We start from the raw sequence: 23,987 nt of genomic DNA, 5'->3' as shown, positions 1-23,987 counted from the left end.
TAATTTCCAAAAGCTTACTACCTAAGAATGTTTACTCGTTGTGCTAATAATAAAACACACATTGTAAACGTCTAACTTTCATCAGTAGACTGTGCGTAATGGTCCCCGTAAAGATATTGAAAGAGTCGCCTAAATTATTTTTTCACAATAAATTGCCCATGAGTTTGTGTAGATTGCAGTTTACTTAAGATAATGACTATATGTGTAATGAGCAGTACAGGATAGTGCTTTGATTTGTTGTCCTTTCTATATCAATTCAACAAGTTATTGTTAGCGCGCTGGTATTTACATGCAGTATATTGCTTATGGGTGTCAAAATGTTTAGGTCAATCCAGAAAGGGGAGGAAAGGTTGTATCTTGTGCGCATGGATGCGGGAGGGGTGTCGCTGTGGTGTCGCTGGGTTTCAGCAGTTTGTATCACCATGGTGGGAGCGCTGCAGTGGGAAGGGAACTGAGTGAGAGGCGACAGTCACGACGACTGTAGTAGCTGGTTAAAGTTATATAATCATGTGTTATGAGACTTAATTTTTCCGGACATCATGGGATTATGGAATCACACCATAAAAGGCAATTGCGCTTTTTCTCGGAGTTTTGCGCTCATTCTTCGTAATTGTTTTAGTTTGATTACCATTGAAAATGAAGTACACAGGTGATGTAACAAAATAAACAAAGTTTGTGTTGATCCATGGATTTACACATACCTGGTATGGAGGAACAGGGTCGTCAACATGAATTTTGATACTGCTGATGAAGTCAACTTCTGGAGTAACCGTTCCTCGGAGCTGTACTCAGAGACACAGGGACCATTATCTGCAAATAATTCCAACTTGACCACAGCAAATGGCACAGACAATAACACAGACACGAATCCGCTGGACCTTACCCGAGCGGTGTCCGTTGGTATAGTTCTGGGCGCGTTCATTCTGTTCGCAATCGTGGGCAACATACTCGTAATACTTTCCGTTGTATGCAACAGACACCTGCGCATCCCAACAAACTATTTCATTATCAACCTCGCCATTGCGGACCTGTTGCTGGGTACAACGGTGCTGCCCGTGTCTGCAACATTGGAGATTCTTGACTATTGGGTATTTGGGAGGATATTCTGCGACATCTGGGCGGCAGTGGACGTGCTATGTTGCACTGCTTCCATTATGAGCCTGTGCGTAATATCCATAGACCGTTATATAGGAGTGCGCTACCCACTGCAGTACCCCTGTATAGTAACGGAGAAAAGAGCCATTTTGGCCATGCTCGGTGTTTGGGTTCTCGCTACTGTCATTTCCATTGGACCTCTGCTCGGGTGGAAACAACCACCCTCAAATGACGACACCATTTGCCCCATCACCGAAGAGCCCTTTTACGCACTGTTCTCGTCATTGGGTTCATTTTACATACCTCTGGCTGTCATCCTTTGCATGTACTGTCAGGTTTATGTAGTTGCCAAACGGACCACTAAGAACTTAGAGGCGGGGGTCATGAAAGAACACATGGACTCGAATGAGCTCACGCTCAGGATCCACTGCAAAAACGCACAACTACAGGAATACTGCGGCGCAGGCAAGGGCCAGACACGGAGCACGCTAACAGTCAAACTGCTCAAGTTCTCCCGAGAGAAGAAAGCTGCTAAAACGCTCGGTGTCGTGGTGGGCATGTTTATTCTCTGCTGGCTGCCATTCTTCCTCGTGCTGCCCATCGGTAGGTTTGGGGTTTTGTTGAGCAAACTGTTGTCATCAATGCCTCCTAGTTGCATTAGGTTAAATTGAACCACATAACTGATAGACAGGACACTGAATGCATTCATTCTGTTTATAACAAAGAAACCTTGAAAATGAGTGTGGTCACCAGGCACGAGCACATACAGGGCTCTCCCTGGCAGAGCACATGACCCTTTGCCCTTCCGGTCTCCAAAGTGCCCTTTTGGGTGGTGGTATTATTTTCCCCAAAAATATATATTTGTGTATATTTTTTTGTCATTGTTGTTCGGATCCCACTTCCCGCAAGTCATTAAGTTCGCCACCCCCCACCCAGTCTGTTGGTTGCGCATGTTGATCGTTTGTCCTTCCGCGTCACTTTACACACAGACAATGTCAGCTAAACATAGAATGAAGATGTGTATTTGTCTCTCTGTGACGGCCGAAAACTTCATAGTTGAATATTAATAGCCTAAAAAGTTCGCAATGTTATAAACAAGCGAATCAATGCCACATTTTTTCATATTTAAAACAAGCCAACTGAATGCTAAATATAAGCTAAATATTGACATCACTTTCATGTAGGCCCGTGTGCAATCGATAGACCTACATCCGAGCGGCTATAATGTTCTTATCTATTAAGCCTATAGGCTACTATTATCTAAAAGCTTACGCATTTCACTGTAGCCTAACCAATAACCTAAAGGTCAACATATTAGGTATATGTCAACGTTGCTTAACTTGCTACTTCATGTTTAATTATTTTAATTGTTTATTTATTTCATTGTAGAATAGCTGTACCCTAAGCCTACTTTAAGCTCAATTCCTGCCTGCCCTTAGGCTACAAGTATTTGTTGAGCAAAATTTGCGAAAACCATTGTCATATCCTATTTTTAGGTCACATTGATAGTTTCTATAGCAAACGAGGGAATGAGCGAAAACTGTACTGTGTAAAAAATATATATAAAAAAGATTACTTCGAATAGCCATAAAACATGTATATAGACCAAAAGCTACAGCGAGCTTTTGGTCTATATACTGGTCATTTTCAGCACGGGACAGCTCCTGTAAAGGCCGTTCAGTTTCAGATTGTAACAAGTGCATTGCGTGGTGTTTTGGGAAAAGGGCGTGACATCTTATTTTTAGGAAGCATCGTTAAAACACTCGTAAACCTAAATTCCATCACTATCGGGATTCAGGAAACCCAGCCCGGGCCTTTGTCCCAGTCTGCCCTGTACGTGGATTGCGCACGCCCGGTATCAAAACATTGAGAGATGCGGTCACTGTCGGAGTGTGTGCAGCTCGTTACCTAGTATAAATATCAGCGGTACTGCCACAACGGCGTTATATTTGATTAATACTTGATAACACCATATTTAGCCTACATAATTCGGTCTGGTTGGCTGATATGCGCAGCAGAGAGCGACAAAAAGACAGAGGTAGGCGAAATCACAATCATTCAAATAAATTAAACTAGCTGGCAGATCAACATCAAAGATCAGCTGATAGCCGACTCCCTTTTACCGATGTCAACCAAGTAACTAGGTTACTTACAATTTGTGATGATGAGAAAATAAAAAATAACATCTTTACAGGCATTTTGGTACGTTATGAATTTCGAGTTATGATTTATGAAAGTAAAACAAAAAATCAAGCAGGGTGCCTTTTTTTAAATTTTGAGCACCTGTCCCCTGAAAGGTCTGTGCATGGCGCTGTGTGTGTGACATAAGAGGACAGCATATATCTGTACAGGATATTCTCTGCTTATCATTCTCACACAAGCACACAGGCATTTATTTACACACACACACAGTCTCTCTCTCTCTGACACACACACACAGATACTATATAGAGTTTTCATAAGTTTGATGGTCGTCATGTCAAAAATAAAATAATTTGTTTAGGCAGAAAAGGGGTTAATCAGACGCAGTAGGTCTACACCCATGCCAAAACGTGAAAGTGGGGTATGACAGTAAAATACAACTTCCTTTTATTATCGAAAGGTTAACTTGCCAAAAATGTAAAGATAGAAAAAGACCATACTTCCCAGCCTGTGGCACCAGAAAATGGAGGTAGCTAGTTAGGGGTAGCTTGGTTGTAGCATAAGGGTGCAATGGTGCACGAATCTGGTGTACTAATAAATCATTTATTGTGGGTGCTAATGGGGGTGGTTGGCCTCTTCTTGTGTGTGTTTTAGCGCCGGCAAGCCTCTATCTTGAGTTTCCCATGTTCCCAGCACCTCTTAAATCAAGTGAGCAACACATTACACATCAAAGTGGATTCCTCCTACATCTGTTGTTGACATGGAAACGTTCAGAGAGATGAAACAGACTTTTGTACAGACTTGAGTCCTTTCCATCCCCTGCCCTCTATATTTGTCTATATTTACTGATTTATGCCAACCCTGAAACACCATGTCCATTTAGAAATGTATACCGTAGCATGCTCATGCTCTTTGAAAGTCTCATTTCCAAATCGCAGGCCCAAAGTCTTCATTCTCTCCATCTGGACTTCACACAGTTAACTGGACATTTTTCATTTCAATTTTGTAAAGCAAAAACTCAGTAGGCCTATACCACAGGGTGAGTATATAAATACAGGATATACTATATTTTCAATGATTGATTACTGGTATACTAATTATTCTGTGCTTTTACTAAACCAGTGTGTCATTCAGAAATAAATCCTGAATGAAGGGTGATATCAGTCAGTCATGACCTTGCGTGAGATAAGAGAAATGTAAAGCTTTGTGGTGATAATCAGGTTATTTTGGCTTTGCTTTAAATTATCCAGTTGCAATGTCAAATTGTGGCTCCCTATTGGTTCCTGAGGCCTTCTCAGGGTGTGATGTAGACTGGCTGTGTGGATGACAGAGATGGAGACAATAATATACGCACTGAGCAGAGCGGTGACCTAGCCTGGCCACACCATGGACGTGGAAGCATTGTGTAGAGTAGAGGGATGACATCTAGTACAGATCACACAGAGTACTTGATGGTGAACAATCCGACAGAACTTTGGGTAGTAGCCTAGTTAGTCAAGTTCACAAATCATGTTTTTATTGTCAATTGAACAAGTACAGTGAAATGCCTTTCTTGCTTGCTCATTGCAGTAATCAATATCAGTAGTACAATAAAAATGTTTTTAAGTCAAGTAGAACACACAAGTCAAGTAGAACACACAAGAAATAGAAATAAGAACATAAGAAAGTAAGTAAGCAGAGTCAGTGCCAATAACATATTTACAATGTGCAGGGATACTGGAGTGGTAGAGTTAGATATGTATAGGGCTAAGGTGACTATAGGCATCAGGATATATGATAAACTGAGTAGCAGTAGCGTATAAAATCAAATCAAATCAAATTTTATTTGTCACATACACATGGTTAGCAGATGTTAATGCGAGTGTAGTGAAATGCTTGTGCTTCTAGTTCCGACAATGCAGTAATAACCAACAAGTAATCTAACTAACAATTCCTAAACTACTGTCTTATACACAGTGTAAGGGGATAAAGAATATGTACATAAGGATATATGAATGAGTGATGGTACAGAGCAGCATAGGCAAGATACAGTAGATGGTATCGAGTACAGTATATACATATGAGATGAGTATGTAAACAAAGTGACATAGTTAAAGTGGCTAGTGATACATGTATTACATAAGGATGCAGTCGATGATATAGAGTACAGTATATACGTATGCATATGAGATGAATAATGTAGGGCAAGTAACATTATATAAGGTAGCATTGTTTAAAGTGGCTAGTGATATATTTACATCATTTCCCATCAATTCCCATTATTAAAGTGGCTGGAGTTGAGTCAGTGTCAGTGTGTTGGCAGCAGCCACTCAATGTTAGTGGTGGCTGTTTAACAGTCTGATGGCCTTGAGATAGAAGCTGTTTTTCAGTCTTTCGGTCCCAGCTTTGATGCACCTGTACTGACCTCGCCTTCTGGATGATAGCGGGGTGAACAGGCAGTGGCTCGGGTGGTTGATGTCCTTGATGATCTTTATGGCCTTCCTGTAACATCGGGTGGTGTAGGTGTCCTGGAGGGCAGGTAGTTTGCCCCCGGTGATGCGTTGTGCAGACCTCACTACCCTCTGGAGAGCCTTATGGTTGAGGGTGGAGCAGTTGCCGTACCAGGCGGTGATACAGCCCGCCAGGATGCTCTCGATTGTGCATCTGTAGAAGTTTGTGAGTGCTTTTGGTGACATGCCGAATTTCTTCAGCCTCCTGAGGTTGAAGAGGCGCTGCTGCGCCTTCTTCACGATGCTGTCTGTGTGAGTGGACCAATTCAGTTTGTCTGTAATGTGTAAAACTTGCTACTCTCTCCACTGCTGTTCCATCGATGTGGATAGGGGGGTGTTCCCTCTGCTGTTTCCTGAAGTCCACAATCAGCTCCTTAGTTTTGTTGATGTTGAGTGTGAGGTTATTTTCCTGACACCACACTCCGAGGGCCCTCACCTCCTCCCTGTAGGCCGTCTCGTCGTTGTTGGTAATCAAGCCTACCACTGTTGTGTCGTCCGCAAACTTGATGATTGAGTTGGAGGCGTGCGTGGCCACGCAGTCGTGGGTGAACAGGGAGTACAGGAGAGGGCTCAGAACGCACCCTTGTGGGGCCCCAGTGTTGAGGATCAGCGGGGAGGAGATGTTGTTACCTACCCTCACCACCTGGGGGCGGCCCGTCAGGAAGTCCAGTACCCAGTTGCACAGGGCGGGGTCGAGACCCAGGGTCTCGAGCTTGATGACGAGCTTGGAGGGTACTATGGTGTTGAATGCCGAGCTGTAGTCGATGAACAGCATTCTCACATAGGTATTCCTCTTGTCCAGATGGGTTAGGGCAGTGTGCAGTGTGGTTGAGATTGCATCGTCTGTGGACCTATTTGGGCAGAAAGCAAATTGGAGTGGGTCTAGGGTGTCAGGTAGGGTGGAGGTGATATGGTCCTTGACTAGTCTCTCAAAGCACTTCATGATGACGGAAGTGAGTGCTACGGGGCGGTAGTCGTTTAGCTCAGTTACCTTAGCTTTCTTGGGAACAGGAACAATGGTGGCCCTCTTGAAGCATGTGGGAACAGCAGACTGGTATAGGGATTGATTGAATATGTCCGTAAACACACCAGCCAGCTGGTCTGCGCATGCTCTGAGGGCGCGGCTGGGGATGCCGTCTGGGCCTGCAGCCTTGCGAGGGTTAACACGTTTAAATGTTTTACTCACCTCGGCTGCAGTGAAGGAGAGACCGCATGTTTCCGTTGCAGGCCGTGTCAGTGGCACTGTACTGTCCTCAAAGCGGGCAAAAAAGTTATTTAGTCTGCCTGGGAGCAAGACATCCTGGTCCGTGACTGGGCTGGATTTCTTCCTGTAGTCTGTGATTGACTGTAAGACCCTGCCACATGCCTCTTGTGTCTGAGCCGTTGAATTGAGATTCTACTTTATCTCTGTACTGACGCTTAGCTTGTTTGATAGCCTTACGGAGGGAATAGCTGCACTGTTTGTATTCAGTCATGTTACCAGACACCTTGCCCTGATTGAAAGCAGTGGTTCGCGCTTTCAGTTTCACGCGAAAGCTGCCATCAATCCACGGTTTCTGGTTAGGGAATGTTTTAATCGTTGCTATGGGAACGACATCTTCAACGCACGTTCTAATGAACTCGCACACCGAATCAGCGTATTCGTCAATGTTGTTATCTGACGCAATACGAAACTTGTCCCAGTCCACGTGATGGAAGCAGTCTTGGAGTGTGGAGTCAGCTTGGTCGGACCAGCGTTGGACAGATCTCAGCGTGGGAGCTTATTTTTTAAGTTTTTGTCTGTAGGCAGGTATCAGCAAAATGGAGTCGTGGTCAGCTTTTCTGAAAGGGGGGCGGGGCAGGGCCTTATATGCGTCGCGTAAGTTAGAGTAACAGTGATCCAAGGTTTTTCCACCCCTGGTTGCGCAATCGATATGCTGATAAAATTTAGGGAGTCTTGTTTTCAGATTAGCCTTGTTAAAATCCCCAGCAACAATGAATGCAGCCTCCGGATAAATGGTTTCCAGTTTCCAAAGAGTTAAATAAAGTTTGTTCAGAGCCATCGATGTGTCTGCTTGGGGGGGGATATATACGGCTGTGATTATAATCGAAGAGAATTCTCTTGGTAGATAATGCGGTCTACATTTGATTGTGAGGAATTCTAAATCAGGTGAACAGAAGGATTTGAGTTCCTGTATGTTTCTTTCATCGCACCATGCCTCGTTGGCCATAAGGCATACACCCCCACCCCTCTTCTTACCAGAAAGGTGTTTGTTTCTGCCGGCGCGATGCGTGGAGAAACCCGTTGGCTGCACCGCTTCGGATAGCGTCTTTCCAGTGAGCCATGTTTCCGTGAAGCACAGAACGTTACAGTCTCTGATGTCCCTCTGGAATGCTACCCTTGCTCGGATTTCATCAACCTTATTGTCAAGAGACTGGACATTGGCAAGAAGAATGCTAGGAAGTGGGGCACGATGTGCCCGTCTCCGTAGTCTGACCAGAAGACCGCCTCGTTTCCCTCTTTTTCGGAGTCGTTTTTTTGGGTCGCTGCATGCAATCCATTCCCTTGTCCTGTTTGTAAGGCAGAACACAGGATCCGCGTCGCGAAAAACATATTCTTGGTCATACTGATGGTGAGTATATGATGGTTGTATGTGAGTGAGTGAGTGTGTGTGTGTGTGTGTGTGTGTGTGTGTGTGTGTGTGTGTGTGTGTGTGTGTGTGTGTGTGTGTGTGTGTGTGTGTGTGTGTGTGTGTGTGTGTGTGTGTGTGTGTGTGTGTGTGTGTGTGTGTGTGTGTGTGTGTGTGTGTAGAGTCAATATGAATGTGTGTGCGTGTTATGTATGAGCAAATTAAGTGTGAGTTTTGGAGTGTCAGTGTAAGTGAGTGTGAGTGAGTGAGTGTGTAGAGTGTGCATAGAGTGACTGCTGCAGACGTCGGTGTCGTTGGACCCTCATCCAAACACTTAGGGACTTCTGTTAAAGATAATAAAAATGTTGTTGGTTTGAAGGATTGTAGCTTTCCTGACATCGGTTGTAATTTCCTCCTTCTATGGTTTTTGGAAAATGATGTCTGATATATTTGTTATGAGTCCAGGAAGCAACAACAAGCCCTGAATAGCCCTGTCTTTGCTATCTCTACCAGTATATCAGTGATATTATCTAAATTATATTAAAACTATATAATCTGTTACATCACCTGTTATTATTTACTTCATGTATGGAGATTGGGAGTGTTTATTTTATCAGTTATGCATTAAAGCCGTAGATTTAAACAGTAAGAATTGAAATATAGATGGTGTTTTCATTGGAAATGAATGGTAGTCCTTAAAAGCACTCCCTTAGACAAATTGGATAAAAATAGTTGGGTGAAGAACACTTGGTGTTCATATTTGACAGACTTGTTGCTATTGCAACTGCCAGGATTTTAAAGTATCTTTGTGAGAGCTTTTGCAGATTGTGTGTGACAATAGTTCCACTTTTCAATGCCAGAATAAATTTTAACATTTTCAAACTCTCTGCCTTGACCCACCAAAGGCATATTTTGTTTTTGTCACCCAACATGATGTAGTAACCACAAACTATAGTGCTCTGTGACCTATTGTGCCTGTATTTTATGGCTTGTCCTCAGGCGGAGCTGGTGAAGAATAGAAGGATATATTTCAAATCAAATCAAATTTATTTGTCACATACACATGGTTAGCAGATGTTAATGCGAGTGTAGTGAAATGCTTGTGCTTCTAGTTCCGACAATGCAGTAATAACCAACAAGTAATCTAACTAACAATTCCAAAACTACTGTCTTATACACAAGTGTAAGGGGATAAAGAATATGTACATAAAGATATATGAATGAGTGATGGTACAGAGCAGCATAGGCAAGATACAGTAGATGGTATCGAGTACAGTATATACATATGAGATGAGTATGTAAACAAAGTGGCATAGTTAAAGTGGCTAGTGATACATGTATTACATAAAGATGCAGTAGATGATATAGAGTACAGTATATACGTATACATATGAGATGAATATTGTAGGGTATGTAAACATTATATTAGCTAGCATTGTTTAAAGTGGCTAGTGATATATTTTACATAATTTCCCATCAATTCCCATTATTAAAGTGGCTGGAGTTGAGTCAGTGTGTTGGCAGCAGCCACTCAATGTTAGTGGTTGCTGTTTAACAGTCTGATGGCCTTGAGATAGAAGCTGTTTTTCAGTCTCTCGGTCCCAGCTTTGATGCACCTGTACTGACCTCGCCTTCTGGATGATAGCGGGGTGAACAGGCAGTGGCTCGGGTGGTTGTTTCCCTTGATGATCTTTATGGCCTTCCGGTAACATCGGGTGGTGTAGGTGTCCTGGAGGGCAGGTAGTTTGCCCCCGGTGATGCGTTGTGCAGACCTCACTACCCTCTGGAGAGCCTTACGGTTGTGGGCGGAGCAGTTGCCGTACTACCAGGCGGTGATACAGCCCGCCAGCATGCTCTCAATTGTGCATCTGTAGAAGTTTGTGAGTGCTTTTGGTGACAAGCCGAATTTCTTCAGCCTCCTGAGGTTGAAGAGGCGCTGCTGCTCCTTCTTCACAATGCTGTCTGTGTGGGTGGACCAATTCAGTTTGTCTGTGATGTGTATGCCGAGGAACTTAAAACTTACTACCCTCTCCACTACTGTTCCAACGATGTGTATAGGGGGGGTGTTCCCTCTGCTGTTTCCTGAAGTCCAAGATCATCTCCTTAGTTTTGTTGACGTTGAGTGTGAGGTTATTTTCCTGGCACCACACTCCGAGGGCCCTCACCTCCTCCCTGTAGGCCGTCTCATCGTTGTTGGTAATCAAGCCTACCACTGTTGTGTCGTCCGCATACTTGATGATTAAGTTGGAGGCGTGCGTGGCCACGCAGTCGTGGCTGAACAGGGAGTACAGGAGAGGGCGCAGAACGCACCCTTGTGGGGCCCCAGTGTTGAGGATCAGCGGGGTGGAGATGTTGTTGCCTACCCTCACCACCTGGGGGTGGCCCGTCAGGAAGTCCAGTACCCAGTTGCACAGGGCGGGGTCGAGACCCAGGGTCTCGAGCTTGATGACGAGCTTGGAGGGTACTATGGTGTTAAATGCCGAGCTGTAGTCGATGAACAGCATTCTCCCATAGGTATTCCTCTTGTCTAGATGGGTTAGGGCAGTGTGCAGTGTGGTTGAGATTGCATCGTCTGTGGACCTATTTGGGCGGTAAGCAAATTGGAGTGGGTCTAGGGTGTCAGGTAGGGTGGAGGTGATATGGTCCTTGACTAGTCTCTCAAAGCACTTCATGATGACGGAAGTGAGTGCTACGGGGCGGTAGTTGTTTAGCTCAGTTACCTTAGCTTTCTTGGAAACAGGAACAATGGTGGCCCTCTTGAAGCATGTGGGAACAGCAGACTGGTATAGGGATTGATTGAATATGTCCGTAAACACACCAGCCAGCTGGTCTGCGCATGCTCTGAGGGCGCGGCTGGGGATGCCGTCTGGGCCTGCAGCCTTGCGAGGGTTAACACGTTTAAATGTTTTACTCACCCCGGCTGCAGTGAAGGAGAGTCCGCATGTTTTAGTTGCAGGCCGTGTCAGTGGCACTGTATTGTCCTCAAAGCGGGCAAAAAAATTATTTAGTCTGCCTGGGAGCAAGACATCCTGGTCCGTGACTGGGCTGGTTTTCTTTTTGTAGTCCGTGATTGACTGTAGACCCTGCAACATACCTCTTGTGTCTGAGCCGTTGAATTGAGATTCTACTTTGTCTCTATACTGACGCTTAGCTTGTTTGATAGCCTTGCGGAGGGAATAGCTGCACTGTTTGTATTTGGTCATGTTTCCAGTCACCTTGCCCTGATTAAAAGCAGTGGTTCGGGCTTTCAGTTTCACGCAAATGCTGCCATCAATCCACTGTTTCTGGTTTGGGAATGTTTTAATCGTTACTATGGGAACGACATCTTCAACGCACGTTCTAATGAACTCGCACACCGAATCAGCGTATTCGTCAATGTTGTTGTCTGACGCAATACGAAACATATCCCAGTCCACGTGATGGAAGCAGTCTTGGAGTCTGGAATCAGCTTGGTCGGACCAGCGTTGGACAGACCTCAGCGTGTGAGCTTCTTGTTTTAGTTTGTGTCTGTAGGCAGGGATCAGCAAAATGGAGTCGTGGTCAGCTTTTCCGAAAGGAGGGCGGGGCAGGGCCTTATATGCGTCGCGGAAGTTAGAATAACAATGATCCAAGGTTTTGTCAGCCCTGGTTGCTCAATCGATATGCTGATACAATTTAGGGAGTCTTGTTTTCAGATTAGCCTTGTTAAAATCCCCAGCTACAATGAATGCAGCCTCAGGATGTATGGATTCCAGTTTGCAAAGAGTCAAATAAAGTTCGTTCAGAGCCATCGATGTGTCTGCTTGGGGGGGAATATATACGGCTGTGATTATAATCGAAGAGAATTCTCTTGGTAGATAATGCACGGTTACAGTTAAATGCATATGCATGATATTGCATTCCCACCATATTTAATAGATGTTTCCCATAATGTTTCAGATTAGTTAACTTATCAAACCAAATTCTCCAGTGAGCTGGACCTTGAGTGTGATATGATGGTGATAGGTTCCTGATGCTTTTAGATGGCAGGGGGCAGGATTGCAGTGGGAATGCCAAGGCACTCATAGAGTAGGTCCCACTTACTATCATGCATCCTAAGCCCTCTTTAAAAATGGCTTTTGACGTGATGTTTTATTCCATGCTTTTGTCCATTAATGTGTGTACGGAGCTGTCCAAGGGCATTAAGTTCCCAGGTAGATCTAAGGGTCTTTCTCTTGACGCCGGAGAAGATGGCTGGCATTTTATGGGCTGTTTACCAACCATGCTATTTGGTTAGATTTTTTCACACTGTTGGTAACTTATTTTGTACATAATGTTGCTGCTACTGTCCCTTATGTCCGGAAAGAGCTTCTAGAAATCAGAACAGCAATTACTCACCTTGAACTGGATGAATAATTTCTCTTTAATGAGTCGGACGAGAGGGATTTACTCCAGACACCCGAACAAGGCCCTCATCCCGTCATTCGCAGAAGAAAGAGACGGAAAAGATCATGCGGAAGGATATCGGGGTGCCTAGTGAGGATCCGCCGACGATTGGATAATGTGCCCTTGCCATCAGTACTTTTGGCCAGCGTACAATTGCTGGATAATAACTTGGACGAACTGAAAGCACTTATATCCTACCAACGGGACATTAAAAACTGTAATATCTTGTGTTTCACCTAGTCGTAGTTAACAACGACATGAATAGCATACAGCTGGCGGGTTATTATACATTGTATCAGCAGGATAGACAGCAGCCTCTGGTAAGACAAGGGGAGGCAGACTATGTCTATTTGTAAATAACAGCTGGAGCACGATATCTAAGGAAGTCTCTAGGTTTTGCTTGCCTGAAGTAGAGTATCTCATGATAAGCTGTAGACCACACTATCTACCTAGAGAGTTTTTATCTGTATTTTTCGAAGCTGTCTGCATACCACCACAGACCTATGCTGGCACTAAGATTGCACTCAATGAACTGTATACCGCCAAAAGGAAACAGGTAACGCTTAGCCAGAGGCGGTACTCTTAGTGGCCGGGGACTTTAATGTAGGGAAACTTAAATCCATTTTACCAAATTTCTACCAGCATGTTAAATGTGCATCCAGAGGGAAAAAAACTCAAGACCACCTTTACTCCACACACAAAGACGCGTACAAAGCTCTCCCTCTCCCTCCATTTGACATATCTGACCATAATTATATCCTCCTGATTCCTGCTACAAACAAAAATTAAAGCAGGAAGCACCAGTGACTCGGTCAATAAAACAGTGGTCAGACGAACCAGAAGCTAAGCTACAGGACTGTTTTGCTAGCACAGACTGGAATATGGTTCTTCTGATGGCATTGAGGAGTACACCACATCAGTCACTGGCTTCATCAATAAATGCATCGATGACGTCGCCCCCTCAGTGACTGTATGTACATACCCCACCCAGAAGCTATGGATACAGGCAACATCTGCACTGAGCTAAAGGGTAGAGCTGCCGTTTTCAAGGAGCGGGACTCTAACCCTGAAGCTTATAAGAAATCCCGCTATGCCCTCCAATGAACCATCAAACAGGTAAATCAAATCGTACTACACCGGTTCCGACGCTCATCGGATGTGGCAGGGCTTGCAAACTATTACAGACTACAAAGGGAAGCACAGCTGAGAGCTGCCCAGTGACACAAGCCTACCAGATTAGCTAAATTACTTATGTGCTCGCTTCGAGGATAATAACACTGAAGCATGCATGAGAGCATCAGCTGTTCTGGACGACTGTGTGATCACGCTCTCCACAGCCGATGTGAGCAAGACCTGTTGTAACTACCCATCCCGTGTCCGGGATCGTTGTCATCATCTAACACTAATTAGCATAACGCAACGGACATAAATATTCCTAGAAAATATTCCTATTCATGAAATCACAAGTGAAATATATTGAAACACAGCTTAGCCTTTTGTTAATCACGCTGTCATCTCAGTTTTTGAAAATATGCTTTACAGCCAAAGCAAGACAAGCATTTGTGTAAGTTTAATGATAGCCTAGCATAGCATTATGTCCAGCTAGCAGTAGGCAACTTGGTCACGAAAATAAGAAAAGCAATCAAATTAAATTGTTTACCTTTGATGAGCTTCGGATGTTTTCACTCACAAGACTCCCAGTTAGATAGCAAATGTTCCTTTTTTCCAAAAATGTTATTTATGGAGGCGAAATAGCTCCGTTTGTTCTTCACATTTGGCTGAGAAATTGACGGAAAATTGTGGTCACGAAAATGCCAAAAAATATTCCAAATTACCTCCATAATATCGACAGAAACATGGCAAACGTTGTTTATAATCAATCCTCAAGGTGTTTTTCAAATATCTATTCGATAATATATCAACTGGGACAGTTGGCTTTTCAGTAGGACCGAGAGAAAAAATGGCTACCTCTGTATTTTACGCAAGAATCACTCTGAGTCCACTTATGCAATATAGTCACTTACGCTCATTAGTCAACATAAATGTGTGAAACTACTTCAAAATGCTGTAGACACCTTGGGGAATACGTAGAAAAAGGAATCTGGAACATGCATGAGAGCATCAGCTGTTCTGGACGACTGTGTGATCATGCTCTCCACAGCCGATGTGAGCAAGACCTGTTGTAACTACCCATCCCGTGTCCGGGATCGTTGTCATCATCTAACACTAATTAGCATAACGCAACGGACATAAATATTCCTAGAAAATATTCCTATTCATGAAATCACAAGTGAAATATATTGAAACACAGCTTAGCCTTTTGTTAATCACGCTGTCATCTCAGTTTTTGAAAATATGCTTTACAGCCAAAGCAAGACAAGCATTTGTGTAAGTTTAATGATAGCCTAGCATAGCATTATGCCCAGCAAGCAGTAGACAACTTGGTCACGAAATTCAGAAAAGCAATCAAATTAAATCGTTTACCTTTGATGAGCTTCGGATGTTTACACTCACAAGACTCCCAGTAAGATAGCAAATGTTCCTTTTTTCCAAAAAGATTATTTACGTACGTAGGTAGCCATACGTAGAAAATGGAATCTGGTTGATAGCCCATTCGCTGCTCATTAAAACGCATCGGAACGCAGAGCTTTCAAAACATGAGTAACTTCCGGATTGGATTTTTCTCAGGCTTTTGCCTGCAATATCAGTTCTGTTATACTTACAGACAATATTTTTACAGTTTTGGAAACTTTAGAGTGTTTTCTATCCTAAGCTGTCAATTATATGCATATTCTAGCATCTTGTCCTGACAAAATAGCCCGTTTACTCTGGGAACGTTATTTTTCCAAAAATGAAAATACTGCCCCCTAGTTACAAGATTACCAGGATGTGTACTCCGAGCATGTACTAACCACCTGGCAAGTGTCTTCTCTGACAATTTCAACCACTCCCAGTCTGAGTCTGTAATACCAACATGTTTCAAGCAGACCACCATAGTCCCTGTGGCCAAGAACACTAAGGCAAAATGTCTACCAACCCATAGCACTCACATCTGTAGCCATGAAGTGCTTTGAAAGGCTGGTCATCGCTCACATCAACACCATTATCCCAGAAAACCTAGACCCACTCCAATTTGCATACTGCCCCAACAGATCCACAGATGATGCAATATCTAGGTTGCAAGTTCAAATCCCCGAGTTGACAAGGTACACATCTGTCGTTCTGCCCCTGAACAGGCAGTTAACCCACTGTTCCTAGGCCGTCATTGAAAATAAGAATTTGTTCTTAACTGATTTGCCTAGTAAAATTAAGGTAAAATAAAATAAAATAAAATATTGCACTCCACCCTGCCCCTTCACACCTGGACAAAAGGAACACCTTTGTGAGAATGCTGTTCATTGAGTACAGCTCAGCGTTCAACACCATAGTTTCCTCAAAGCTCATCACTAAGCTAAGGACCCTGGGACTACACACCTCCCTCTGCAACTGGATCCTGGATGCAACTTGATCCTGGACTTCCTGACGGGCCGCCCCCAGGTGGTAAGTGTAGGTAACAACACATCCGCCAAGCTGATCCTCAACACTGGGGCCCCTCAGGGGTGCGTGCTCAGTCACCTCCTGTACTCCCTGTTCATTCATGACTGCACGGCAAGGCACGACTCCAAAACCATCATTAAGTTTGCCGATGACACAACAGTGGTAGGCCTGATTACCAACAGTGACGAGACAGCATATAGGGAGGAGATCAGAGACCTGGCCGTGTGGTGCCAGGACAACAACCTCTCCCTCAATGACATCAAGACTAAGGAGATGATTGTGGACTACAGGAAAATGAAGACCGAGCCCACCCCCATTCTCATCGACAGATCTATAGTGGAGCAGGCTGAGAGCTTCAAGTTTCTTGGTGTCCACATAACCAACAAACTAACATGGTCCAAGCACACCAAGACAGTTGATAAGAGGGCACGACAAATCCTATTCCCCTCAGGAAACAGAAAAGATTTGGCATGGGTCTTCAAATCCTCAAAAGGTTCTACAGCTGCACCATCGAGAGCATGGTTGCATCACTGCCTGGTATGGCAACTGCTTGGCCTCCGCCTGCAAGGCACCACAGAGGGTAGTGCGTATGGCCCAGTACATCACTGGGGCCAAGCTTTCTGCCATCCAGGACCTCTATACCAGGCAGTGTCAGAGGAAGGCCCTAAAAATTGTCAACGACTCCAGCCACCCTAGTCAAAGACTGTTCTCTCTGCTACCACACGTAAAGCGGTATCGGAGCACCAAGTCTAGGTCCAAGTGTCACGTTCTGACCTTAGTTCTTTTGTTATGTCTTTGTTTTAGGTTGGTCAGGGCGTGAGTTGGGTGGGCAGTCTATGTTCTTTTTTCTATGATTTGGTATTTCTGTGTTTGGCCTGGTATGGTTCTCAATCAGAGGCAGCTGTCAATCGTTGTCCCTGATTGAGAACCATACTTAGGCAGCCTGTTTTCACACTTGAGTTGTGGGTGATTATTTTCCGTGTTTGTGTTTGAGCCACATGGGACTGTTTTGTTTGTTTCACGTTGTTGTTTTGTATTTTGTCATGTTCAGTTTTTCTTATTAAATTATGGACACTTACCACGCTGCAAATTGGTCCGATCTATCTTACTCCTCATCAGAGGAAAATGACAAACATTACACCAAGAGGTTTCTAAACAGCTTTTACCCCCAAGCCATCAGACTACTGAACATCTAATCAAATGGCGACCTAGACTCCTTACATTGCCCCACTGCACCACCTATTCCCTCTTTTACGCCGCTCCTGCTCTCTCTAATTATCTATGTATAAGTCACTTATATACAGTGCCTTCCGAAAGTATTCGCCCCCCTTGAACTTTGCGACCTTTTGCCACATTTCAGGCTTCAAACATAAAGATATAAAACTGTATTTTTTTGTGAAGAATCAACAACAAGTGGGACACAATCATGAAGTGGAACGACATTTATTGGATATTTCAAACTTTTTTAACAAATCAAAAACTGAAAAATTGGGCGTGCAAAATTATTCAGCCCCTTTACTTTCAGTGCAGCAAACTCTCTCCAGAAGTTCAGTGAGGATCTCTGAATGATCCAATGTTGACCTAAATGACTAATGATGATAAATACAATCCACCTGTGTGTAATCAAGTCTCCATATAAATGCACCTGCACTGTGATAGTCTCAGAGGTCCGTTAAAAGCGCAGAGAGCATCATGAAGAACAAGGAACACACCAAGCAGGTCCGAGATACTGTTGTGAAGAAGTTTAAAGCCGGATTTGGATACAAAAAGATTTCCCAAGCTTTAAACATCCCAAGGAGCACTGTGCAAGCGATAATATTGAAATGGAAGGAGTATCAGACCACTGCAAATCTACCAAGACCTGGCCGTCCCTCTAAACTTTCAGCTCATACAAGGAGAAGACTGATCAGAGATGCAGCCAAGAGGCCCATGATCACTCTGGATGAACTGCAGAGATCTACAGCTGAGGTGGGAGACTGTCCATAGGACAACAATCAGTCGTATATTGCACAAATGTGGCCTTTATGGAAGAGTGGCAAGAAGAAAGCCATTTCTTAAAGATATCCATAAAAAGTGTTGTTTAAAGTTTGCCACAAGCCACCTGGGAGACACACCAAACATGTGGAAGAAGGTGCTCTAGTCAGATGAAACAAAAATTAAACTTTTTGGCAACAATGCAAAATGTTATGTTTGGCGTAAAAGCAGCTCATCACCCTGAACACACCATACCCACTGTCAAACATGGTGGTGGCAGCATCATGGTTTGGGCCTGCTTTTCTTTAGCAGGGACAGGGAAGATGGTTAAAATTGATGGGAAGATGGATGGAGCCAAATACAGGACCATTCTCGAAGAAAACCTGATGGAGTCTGCAAAAGACCTGAGACTGGGACGGAGATTTGTCTTCCAACAAGACAATGATCCAAAACATAAAGCAAAATCTACAATGGAATGGTTCAAAAATAAACATATCCAGGTGTTAGAATGGCCAAATCAAAGTCCAGACCTGAATCCAATCGAGAATCTGTGGAAAGAACTGAAAACTGCTGTTCACAAATGCTCTCCATCCAACCTCACTGAGCTCGAGCTGTTTTGCAAGGAGGAATGGGAAAAAATTTCAGTCTCTCGATGTGCAAAACTGATAGAGACATACCCCAAGCAACTTACAGCTGTAATCGCAGCAAAAGGTGGCGCTACAAAGTATTAACTTAAGGGGGCTGAATAATTTTGCACGCCCAATTTTTCAGTTTTTGATTTGTTAAAAAAGTTGGAAATATCCAATAAATGTCGTTCCACTTCATGATTGTGTCCCACTTGTTGTTGATTCTTCACAAAAAAATACAGTTTTATATATTTATGTTTGAAGCCTGAAATGTGGCAAAAGGTCGCAAAGTTCAAGGGGGCCGAATACTTTCACAAGGCACTGTATTTCTACCTACATATTACCTCAATTACCTTGAGTAACCAGTGACTCTGTACCGGTACCCCTGTACATTTTTTATTTAACCTTTACTTAACTAGGCAAGTCAGCTAAGAACAACTTCTTATTTACAATGACAACCTAGGAACAGTGGGTTAACTGCCTTGTTAATGGGCAGAACAACAAATGTTTACCTTGTCAGCTCTGGGATTCAATCTAGCAATATTTCGGTTACTGGCCCTAAGCTACCTGCCACTATGGCTGTTTATTGTTTATTGCTTCTCTAAATTATTGTTATTATTATTTATTATTATTTTTATTTATTTTTTCTTAAAACTGCATTGTTGGTTAAGGGCTTCTATGTAAGCATTTCACTGTAAGGTCTACACCTGTTGTATTCGGCGCATGTGACAAATACTATTTGATTGGATTTGATTTGATTCCTTGACCTCCTTCCTATCATAATCAGGTATGTGTTGGCAAACATGCCCAAACCAGAAAATGGATAAATCCTTCCTATAAAAATTAACTGCTCCTTTTGGCTGAATCTGTAGTCAAATGTCTATGTCCTAAAATGGAAATACCAGTTATGTAGCTAAAATGCGTAGTACAAATAGTAATTTGACAGCATCAGTGATAAAAGTAAAAATATTCCCAGTCTGTCTGGACCTCTGAGAAATTAATGTGCCGACATGACTGTTGTTTTCTCATTCCATGTTACTCAAATCAATGCCCGGGCATACAGTTCCTCTAAGGACCTCCACATTTGTAGAAGAGGGCATGGACTGAGAGATTCCATTTGAGATTATTTCTATGTATGGTGATTGATTGTGAAACCATGATAGATTGAAGAGTTTGCTGCATTATCCTGAGTTCTCCTCCCCCTCCCTCTAGCATGCTGTTTTTTAGCAGCACTCAGGACATAGCCAGGAGATGTATTGAAAGCCAGCAGCCTCACAGGGCTCTGCATACTGGAAGCCTACTGTACATTTGACTGTCCTCCCATTCATAGTCAAATGTATTGCATCAGTCTTTGCTTTGTTGTTTACTACCTCTTCTCTATAGAGCAACATTGACTACCTTTCTGTGTTTGGCTTATTAGTTTGTCAAAATTCAGCAGCCGTCAAGCCGGACACGGGAGTATCATACACTATTGTAGATAAGACGGGCAGTCAATGTTGTCCGGATGTGTGAAAGACTTGGCGAGTAGATGAAATGGTCAATTGGTATGTGTAAATAAAGCCCTAGGAGATGGACTGTGCAAGTGGAATTGAGAGAGAAGTTGGACAGAGTGCACTGTGATTTGTTAGCCTGGATTCCACAGTTGCACGGCGCGAAGAAGCATCCTAAATCTTTGCATGTAAGCACTATCAGAGTAAAGTGGGTTCCTGGCTTCTGGTGACTACGGAGGTTGGGGGATGAGGACGTTATAGTTAGTGGAATAGCGTTGTGGAAGCTCCAGCTATGAAGGCACTTTGCCCTGGACAATAAAGCCAGCCAGTAGCACATGATTAAAGTGTAAACACAGTCTCTCCTAGGGACAGGCTGGGAAATGACAAATGTGTCCTTGAATTAGATGGTTCTATGAGCCATGGCTCTATTCTGAGGAAACACTGTAATAACTCTGGTTAATCCTCTCTCCATCCCAAAGCCGAAAGAGAGAAATAGGATAGAATGCAACATCTTTCTCTTCAGGTTTTCATCCAATAACGTGACAGCCAAGGCTTCTGTGGCAGGACATACCAAAGTGGATGATTACACAATGCTGAGTCCAAAAGGGCCAAAAAAGGGGATGTGATGTGCATCGGGGGATGAGTGCGAGGGTTTGTATGCCTGTAAAATGGGGAAGAATTTGGAATGATGGCGGATGTCTGTGACCTTTGTTTATGAGCTGGAGACTGCAAAGATGAAACTTGAAAAAGTGCACAGTAGTGTCGGCACAGTATTGTTATAGCTTACTGTAATGAATTCTATACTTAATTAGGCTGCTTGTAAATCCTGCCTATAACTTTTTTTACTACTTTTCTTCAATAGTATTGGAAGCTTAGTAGCTTATTCAGAATCAGTGGAAGCACATGCAAGGTTGGTAGGGTTGACCTTAGTGATTAAAGGCCCAGTGCATTCAAAGTGCAGTTTTTCCTGTGTTTTGTATCATATTGTACAACAGCTGATGAAACTAACACTGAAAAAGTGTGAAAACAAATGATCAGTGTTATTTCCTGATAATTGCTGGTTGAAAACACAATCTACACAGGACCTTCTAATCAGCAGGTTTGCATGGGTGGGAATTTTTGTCTTTCATGCGGTAATTGGTTAATAGACCAATAACAAAGAGTTTTCAGTCCCCCCCCAGTTCAAGTCGGAATAGGGTACTTAATTGTGACCCATAAATGATTTTATATTGATATAAAACCAGCTGAATTGGGCCTTTAAGGAGAGTATAGTACTGTACACTAATGACGTGTGCTGTCAGTGAGTCATGCTATCTTTCTCTAAAAAATTCCAAAACAGGAAACAGTCAAGACAGTAGAATCAGCACCAAAATGGTAATACTTGGAATCACTGTGCAAACATTGTAATAATTGGAGAACCACCAATCTCTATATCTCTATAGTGTATGATACTCCCGTGTCACTATACACCTGAGGCATGGGAGTTCATACACTATAGATTATGCCCTCTATAGTTGAATGAATGTATGAATAAAAATAAATACTTTTGCCAGTTGTACAATTGATAATAGTGTTTGATGCTTCAACAAAACCAGTTGAGTGAAGCCCCGCTTGTACTCTTTAAAAGTTCTCATCGGTCACTGATCGTTGATCTGAAAAGTCTGGGAAGGGGAAAGTTGAGCGATTGAAACCCCACCAAGCCTATATTTCACCTTTCCCGTCTTTCCAGATCCTTGGTCTCGAGAGAGAGAGAGGAGGATGCCCGTGATAAAGTAGCTGCTGGTACATTGACTGTCTGTGAGGTTCTTTTGATGAATGCTGCCATCTATTGATAACCAAACATAATGCATTGAAGAGATGGTTCAGCGTTTACATAGTTTTCTCAGATACAGTATATCTACCACCACAGTGCATACCACATCTTATATTTGAAATGTCAAGTTAAGTTAAAATATATAACAGATATAAGATATAATATATAATGACATTGTTTTTGGACATCTCTGTCCATTTATGACACGTTTTCTCCATGTAATGTCCCAGGGTCATTCAACGCCAACCTGCGTCCCCCGGAGACGTTCTTTAAGGTGATCTTCTGGCTGGGCTACTTCAACAGCTGCCTGAATCCCATCATCTACCCCTGCTACAGCCGAGAGTTCAAACAGGCCTTCATCCGGATCCTCAAGTGCCGCTGCCATCAGAAGAAAAAGCAGAAGGGCTGGAGGGCCTACTACAACTACCGTTCCTCTCACCTGGGCTCCGCCAACAACTCCTACCTGAATGGGAGTCAGCAGACCCTGTCCTCTGTCAACCCCAGCCCTCGCTGTGTGAGCAAAGGATCCGGCTCTCGCCTGGAGTCTGGGTGGGGCCATGGCTCCCTGTCCCCCTGCCTGTCTCTGCCTGGGAGCCCCTTCACCAGCCAGATGAGGGCCCTTCCTGGGGCTGTCTGCCAGAGCACCAGCAGAACTATCAGAGTCAACCTGGCCTCCCCCCTGGCCAGGGGGCCAGTGCATGCCAATGGACAGAGTGGGAATGGAAAGGTGGAGCATGGGGCAGTCCGGGCAACACCTGAGACAATAATGTAATGGCGGGTTGGAGCATCAGTCATAAGCCTGGACAATGCCGTTTGATAGTCTGTACTTATGCAACGGTAGCCTTTACATCCAGGTGCATGTGGGTATGTTATACTGGCTGATGAAATATGGACAAAGGCCTAACTACTGTAGCAGTCTGGATTTAAGATTTACACATCACACCAGAGGGTCAATGGTCAATGTGTCCGTAAGTATTTATTACTAAAAGTCTGAGTGTTTGTAGTTCCATGTCCTCCAAATGTCCTTTTAAATAATCATTTGTATTATTAAATGATACTTTTAGACAGAACACTGAAGGCCTCTGCTACTGCACAAAACCTTTTCAGAATAACATGTGCAGCTCTGGCACATACAACTTTTTATTTTTATCATTTTGGTACTATTTTCACAATTATGGTGTGAATTTTCAAAACTCTTAGTACAAAACTGAAAATGGGTAGCACTTGTAATGCAGCCTGTCTTTCATTGTCCATTTATTTCATTTGTAGACATCTTTTACCACACAACCATTGATCCACAATATAGGTTAGCTCTGACATATAGTGAGTACATTGATTTTATCATCAAAACACAACATAATAATATCTTCTCAATTTAGTTATTTTAAATACCAGTTCATCCACTAGCAAAACATCTTAGACATGTGTTTCTATCATGTTTCAGGTAAGACCCAAATGCAGACTGTGTTGTTGTAACAATGTTTAGCACAGCAACAGGGGCAGGCAAACGACAGGTCAGGTCAGACAGGGGTCCATAATCCAGAGTAGTGGGACAACGGTACGGGATGGCAGGCAGGCTCAGGGTCAGGTCAGGCAGTAGGCAGGCGGGCTCAGAGTCAGTACAGGCAAGGGTCAAAACCAGGAGGGTGAGAAAAAGAGAGACTGGGAAAAAGCAGGAGCTGAGACAAAACGCTGGTTGACTTGACAAGCAAAACGAACTGGCACAGACAAACAGAGAACACAGGAATAAGTACCAGGGGGACAATGGGAAAGATGGGCAACGCCTGGAGGGGGGTGGAGACAAGCAC

The 23,987-nt window shown here is 43.5% G+C and overlaps 1 protein-coding gene across 1 annotated transcript; it reads left to right on the top strand.

The window, feature by feature from the left end:
- The first annotated feature begins 728 nt into the window (after positions 1–728).
- Positions 729–22,951, top strand: LOC135547993 (alpha-1A adrenergic receptor-like). Its single transcript, XM_064977191.1, has 2 exons — positions 729–1,698; positions 22,410–22,951. The coding sequence occupies exons 1-2, from the start codon at positions 729–731 to the stop codon at positions 22,949–22,951; spliced, it is 1,512 nt and encodes a 503-aa protein (XP_064833263.1).
- Positions 22,952–23,987: the final 1,036 nt, after the last annotated feature.

This window comes from Oncorhynchus masou, chromosome 11 (genome assembly GCF_036934945.1).
Source record: "Oncorhynchus masou masou isolate Uvic2021 chromosome 11, UVic_Omas_1.1, whole genome shotgun sequence".
In the NCBI taxonomy this organism is placed as follows: Eukaryota; Metazoa; Chordata; class Actinopteri; order Salmoniformes; family Salmonidae; genus Oncorhynchus; species Oncorhynchus masou.
This window is presented reverse-complemented; position numbering and strand designations above follow the sequence as displayed.

Bases quoted from the DNA above. Each gene is read 5' to 3' on its own strand.
- LOC135547993 (XM_064977191.1), top strand. From the start codon at position 729: ATGAATTTTGATACTGCTGATGAAGTCAACTTCTGGAGTAACCGTTCC. The intron at 1,699-22,409 runs GTAGGTTTGGGG...GTAATGTCCCAG, and splicing joins CTTCCTCGTGCTGCCCATCG to GGTCATTCAACGCCAACCTG.